Consider the following 6,335-nt stretch of genomic DNA (forward strand, 5'->3'; position numbering starts at 1 on the left):
CATCTCTTACACTCTCATATTCACCAAGAAAGTCATATCATGTAATTATTTTGAAGCACAATCACTGCTGTTCCAGAAGCAAATTAACTGTCTTATAAAATTCTAAAGGGATTGGACAGGCTAGATGCAGGAAGATTGTTCCCGATGTTGGGGAAGTCCAGAACGAGGGGTCACAGATTGAGGATAAATGGGAAGCCTTTTAGGACTGGGATGAGGAAAAACTTCTTCACACAGAGAGTGGTGAACTTATGGAATTCTCTGCCACAGGAAATAGTTGAGGCCAGTTCATTGGCTATATTTAAGAGGGAGTTAGATACGGCCCTTGTGGCTAAAGGGATCAGGGGGTATGGAGAGAAGGCAGGTACTGTACAGGGTTCTGAGTTGGAAGATCAGCCATGATCATACTGAATCGTGGTACAGGCTCAAAGGGCCGAATGGCCTACCCCTGCACCTATTTTCTATGTTTCTATGTCTTGTTCATGCACACAGAGTCTTCTTTCCTCTGACGACTACACCTTCTCACAACATAGCATTTCCTAACTATAGTACTATGTATTTCCATAGATAATCTAATTATAACCAGAACTGGGACCTACCATTGATAATGCCAGGAAAAGAAATTCAGAAGGGAGGATTAGGGGAAAAGAAAGCTAATTTCAACCCTGAAGAGGACTTTAAATTCTAAATTTCACTGGCAAAAGTGGCTAAGGTGGCAAAAAAGCAACTCTAACTCTTAAATGTTAAAATATGAGGAAGGTAGAATTCAGAAGGCCGATAAGGAGAAATCATATTTCGATTTGTTAGCATTAAATAATGATTCAGAAAGTTATTTTGTAACCATGCTGAAAGCAAGTAGGCTAGATGATGGATTCCTATATAGGTAACTTTTTCAAATATTTACTCCTAAATGAGGTCTAACTTGTTGGAAAAACAACATTAAGATTAATGACTGTTAAAATGACTGCTAGCCCAAGGCTAGCAACATTGGAGGGAGGGATGAATTAGGTGGGGTAGGTGGTTGGAGAGGAAGGGCTTTTGCATGCAGAAGGTGGTCAGATATGATATCCTGATCTTTAAAGAGTCAAAGAGAATGCAAAAATAAGGCTCAACAATAAGACGTCTGCACTTGGATGGAACAGTTCACCTGGGTGCACATTAGGTAGAGGGATGGATGTAATGGTAAGAAGTGTCTTGATTGAATAAAAACTTATATGTTGTCATTTTCCTTTAGCGAAATTTCTGGTTCACCTAACTCAGGCGTCCACTGCCTTTTTTTTTAATGCCATAGACCAATATCATTAAGTAGGGGGTCTGTGGACCCCAGGGTGGGAGTACTGGACAGAAATCTTAACCATCAGTCGAGTGATCTACTTGGACAGAAACCATCGTGACTTCTAGAGACATTATGGATTTGTGTAATTACAGAAGCTTCACCTTTGCCTGTGAGTTACTGAGTGACATAGACTTGAGAAAGATGAAGTGGGCAAGGATCAAGAACACCAAATATTATCACACAGTGAAAGGGTGTGAATAAGTTATCGTAATTGGTCAGTGAAAAGTCAATCAACACCTTTGGACAGAGCAAAGCATGCAGAATGGGAGGCACTTTAAGATTTTAATTGCATTTACGATTATCTAAGAGAATATAAATTTTAGAGCCACTTAATAAATCTTGTCGTTCGTCTTGCACGGTAGTTTAAAAAATGAACTCTTTTAACTAAAAATCAAGTAATTTACTTACCATTCCCATTCGCCATGCTAGGAATACACGGCAGATATTTATGTCTATATTGACGTCAGAAAAAGGCAGACTGAACTCAGCAAGTTGACTTTGTACTCACAGTTGATCAACAATGAATGAACATAAAAAATAAAACATAGAACAGTACAGCACAGTACAGGCCCTTCGGCCCACAATGTTGTGCCGACCCTTAAACCCTGCCTCCCGTATACCCCCCCCCACCTTAAATTCCTCCATATATCTCTCTAGTAGTCTCTTAAATTTCACTAGTGTATCTACCTCCACCACTGACTCAGGCAGTTCATTCCACGCACCAACCATTCCCCGAGTAAAAAAAACTTTCTCTAATATCCCCCTTGAACTTCCCACCCTTTACCTTAAAGCCATGACCTCTTGTATTGAGCAGTGGTGCCCTGGGGAAGAGGCGCTGGCTGTCCACTCTAACTACTGTATTCCTCTTAATATTGCAGTGGGCAATACTGCTGGAAGAACAGTCATCCTCAGCCCTCTGCGCAGTACATTACGGAGCTTATGGATGAATGGGACTGGCGGTGCGGAGAAACGTCTCTACCAAGGGAGATGTAAGGCGCTAGTTTCCTCCGCTAGCCTGCAAGTCACCCTTAAGCAAGGTTAGACTCCACAACCCCCCCCCCCCCAACCAGGGGCAGGTAAAGCTATAGGAGCAGCTGGTGGGTGGTCGTATGAGCAGCCGGTGCGTATCACAAGTCCTGCTCGTGCGACAACTGATGCCAGGCATACAACCTCTGAAGATTATTGATAATGGCTGGGGCCACCCGTCTTGTAAAGATACTACCCAGAAGAAGGCAATGGCAAGCCACTTGGCAAAATTTGCCAAGAACATTTATGAAAAGATCATGATCGCCCACGTCATACGTCACAACACATAACCAACGAACAATAGCTGAATGGCGAGAGCCGCAAAAATGCAAGGCTCATCCAATTGTCGACAGAGTAATGTTTCATAACATCTGAAATTTCTTTAGCCAGATTGAGTTGCATCTGTGGAATTCATTGCTACAGACGGCTGTGGAGGTCAAGTCATCGAGTGTATTTAAAGCAGAGATTAATAATTTCTTAAACAGTTACGGTGCCAAAGTTTACGGGGGGAAGGCAGGAAATGGGATTGAGAGGGATAATAAATCAGCCGTGATGGAATGGCGGTGCAGATTCGATGGGCAGAATGGCCTAATTCTACTCCTATGTTTTATGGTCTAACTTGTGAAAGGTGTTATATAAATGGAAGCTTTTTTTCATTGCTCTGTGATTCGTTGAAGATCAGACGTTTGATATGACAATGCTGCCGGTTTTGCTGACTACAGCATAGGTTCCTAAAAGAAGCTATGAGGTTTGGTTCATACAAGAAATTGACATTTCAGCCGTCTCCCCAACATTTTACAGCAGTGCAAAAAGTCTGCAATAAATGTGACTTATAAGCACGTTCGTAAATCTCCACGGATTATTATCATGCAACCAGTGGGCAATTCGAGCATGAACACACCAAGACAGTTCTTCAGGTGGTGTAGGTAAGTACCGGCTTCCATTTCAGTAGACATCATGTTCCATATATAATAGTTTATCTAATCGCTGCCATCTGGTACCATGAACTACGACTTACCTCGATGGGTGATAAACCGACCACGAAGAATGGTGGAGGCAAGCTGGCATGAAGAAACTACAGTATACAGCAATTTCACAAACGTTCCAGACTATTAATAAAAGCAAGTCTTTCCACAATCCAGTTCAAACCGCTGTGGGGAGTCCGACTGCTCTGCAAACAGGAACGAGTCTGCTTCGAGTAGAAATAATTAAAGATCCACTTCGAAAACTACTTTGTCAACTAGCGTTCGAAAGTGTCGCACAAAATCTGGCTGGTCGTTGACCAGTCCGCCGTAACTCTTTGGAAAGTAATTTGGTGGGGGTGGGGGTGGGGGGGGGGGGCGGGGAATCTAACTAGGAAAGCAAATAATTTATTATTTATACTTTTTAACTAATGAAAAAATAAGCCGGTGTAGTGAATGAGCAAAGTTCAAGTCACGTGCTCCCTTCGGGATATAAAAGCGCAGTTTCAGGTGCCCTTTACAGACAGCGCTAGGACGCGAAGAAACACCAGGCTGGCGCAGGGTGACCAGTGCTAAACCAGCTGAAACCGCTACACAGTCCGCGGAGCTTTTGTTGTACAACCTCAGGGGGGAGATGTCCGCTGTACGGTGCCGACTGCCCTTCCTAGTAATATTCCTGGAAGGGATTTTACTTGTGCTGATCGCACTGTTTGTGACTTATGATGACCACTCCGATGCTGCCGCCCAGGGCAATGAGACTGATCACAGCCGTAACCAACTCTATGCAATCTTCCCTGTTTTCCAAGACATCCAGGTGATGATCTTTGTGGGCTTTGGACTCCTCATGGGCTTCCTAAAGAAGTACGGTTACGGAGGAATCGCCTTCACTTTTATGATAGCGGTGTTTTCCGTTCAGTGGGCTCTGCTAGTGCAAGGCTGGTTCTATCACTTCTACGAGGGCAAGATCCACATCGGGGTATACAACCTGCTGACGGCTGAAGCCGTCTGTGCCACTGTCATGATCTCCTTCGGAGCCGTGCTCGGCAAAACCAGCCCCGTGCAGATCCTCATTCTAGCTCTTCTGGAAGTCCCAATATTCACTGCAACCGAGTGGATTATTATAGAACTGCTAAAAATCAAGGACGTCGGGGGGTCTATCACCATCCACTTGTTTGCTTGCTATTTCGGGCTAAGTGTCACCACGGTGTTATACAGACCTGGTTTAAAAGACGGGCACAAGGACGAGGGCCCAGACTATAACTCCGATAAATTGGCCATGCTGGGGACCCTGTTGCTCTGGGTCTTCTGGCCAAGTTTTAACTCAGTCTTTGCATCGACTGGAGACGGCCAACATCGCGCTGTGCTCCACACTTACATAGGGCTCAGCTCGTGTACCCTCACCACCTTCGCTATATCCAGCCTACTGGACAAGCGCGGCAAAATTAACATCGCTCATATCCAGAACGCTGCCTTGGCCGGTGGCGTGGCGGTGGGCTCTGCTGCTGATATGATGGTCACTCCAGCCGGGGCATTCACCTTAGGTTGCATCGCTTCCGTCCTCTGCACGTTGGGATTTAAATACTTGTCACCCTTCCTGGCAAAAAGACTCAAAATCCAAGACGTATGTGGTATCAATAACCTGCACGGCATTCCCGGCTTCATAGGGGCGATAGGCGGCATTGTGACTATCCTATTGACAAGTGATGAGATGTACGGCCACGGCTTGTATGATACCTTCCCCGAAAGAGTCCCCAAGCAAGGCGACGTGAGGTTGGCCGAACTGGTCCGGGTGCTGCCGCAACTGAAGGCTGGAAGTGGGCGAACCGCATGGGACCAAGCACAGTATCAACTAGCGGCAATGGGTGTGTGTTTAGGCATCGCTGTCCTGGGAGGGACCATCACCGGCTTCATACTGAAACTACCCTGCCTAGCCCAGCCAAAAGACGAGTATTGCTTCAACGACGGCCCTTATTTTGAAATGCCAGAAGTGGAAGAGAAAGAAGAATTTGAATTTAGTGATAAAAATAATGCGAACAACGATCAACGCCTTAAATTTCCAGTTTGATTTCAACTACTTAGGATGCACGTGCATCGATCTTGCGTCAGTTTTCTGGACGTGCAGCGATAGAAACACACGCTGTGGTCTGCATATTTTAAGCTAATTGTCCAATGCTTTACCAGATATACTTATTAAAGAGAAGCCTTTAACCCGAATTGAGTTGAAAATTACTGTTTGGCATCGCGGAACGCCTTATATTATAAGTGATTGAAAAATCAGGACGTGCTCACTCCTCCAAAAATCATTCACAACTCCTGCATATTCTTATCTGAGCTTTAGACTAAAACATTACTCGGAATGTGAATCAGAAAATGTTTCTCATACTTGTTTAAAAATGATTTGCCCTATTTTCCCACCTACAACATACGGCGAATGAGGCATAAATTTACAAGTCTGTGGTACCTGCTTCTTAACACGCTGTGACACGCTAATCATAAATGTCAATCTCAGTGCTACCTGCCAGGCCAACTCTGTCCAGACGAGACACTCAGCCAGTGCTTGTGTAAGAGTGAGTTTCCATTTTTCCTTTTTATAAGTCAGTAACTGATTGCTCTTTAACTTCACACTATAAGATTTTAATAGCAACTTTTTAGACCAGACAAAATTAAAAGAATTTTATTTGCAATGAATAAGGTAATGAATAGTTTTAAGAAATTCAAATAAAGTTGTTCAAACACAATGATTCAGTGTTCAGTAATTTCCTGGGTACAATATTTCCAACAATTTTTTAAATGTAACTGATTATGCTTCAGTATTCCTTTTTACTCAAATATGTAAATATATCTGTTTTGACTTTGTTGTCCCCGCACCTTTGCCTAAAAGGTGCAGTTCTTCAGGATCTTCCAGAATATTCCACAAATAACCTAGATAATGAATATTGGCAGGGTATTCAGTTCACCATGGGAGAGAAGTTTGTATCCATGCCACGTCCTGTCATTAACTTGATGTAAAACCA

The 6,335-nt window shown here is 43.7% G+C and overlaps 1 protein-coding gene across 1 annotated transcript; it reads left to right on the forward strand.

The window, feature by feature from the left end:
- Positions 1 to 3,857: 3,857 nt before the first annotated feature.
- rh50 (Rh50-like protein) lies at positions 3,858 to 6,059 on the forward strand. The gene has a single exon (XM_072240915.1). The coding sequence runs from the start codon at positions 3,956 to 3,958 to the stop codon at positions 5,384 to 5,386; it is 1,431 nt and encodes a 476-aa protein (XP_072097016.1). The 5' UTR covers positions 3,858 to 3,955; the 3' UTR covers positions 5,387 to 6,059.
- Positions 6,060 to 6,335: the final 276 nt, after the last annotated feature.

Source organism: Mobula birostris, chromosome 2 (assembly GCF_030028105.1).
Source record: "Mobula birostris isolate sMobBir1 chromosome 2, sMobBir1.hap1, whole genome shotgun sequence".
NCBI classification, from domain to species: domain Eukaryota; kingdom Metazoa; phylum Chordata; class Chondrichthyes; order Myliobatiformes; family Myliobatidae; genus Mobula; species Mobula birostris.

What these genes read in the sequence shown, in the direction of transcription:
- rh50 (XM_072240915.1), top strand. Translation starts at nt 3,956, where the DNA reads ATGTCCGCTGTACGGTGCCGACTGCCCTTCCTAGTAATATTCCTGGAA.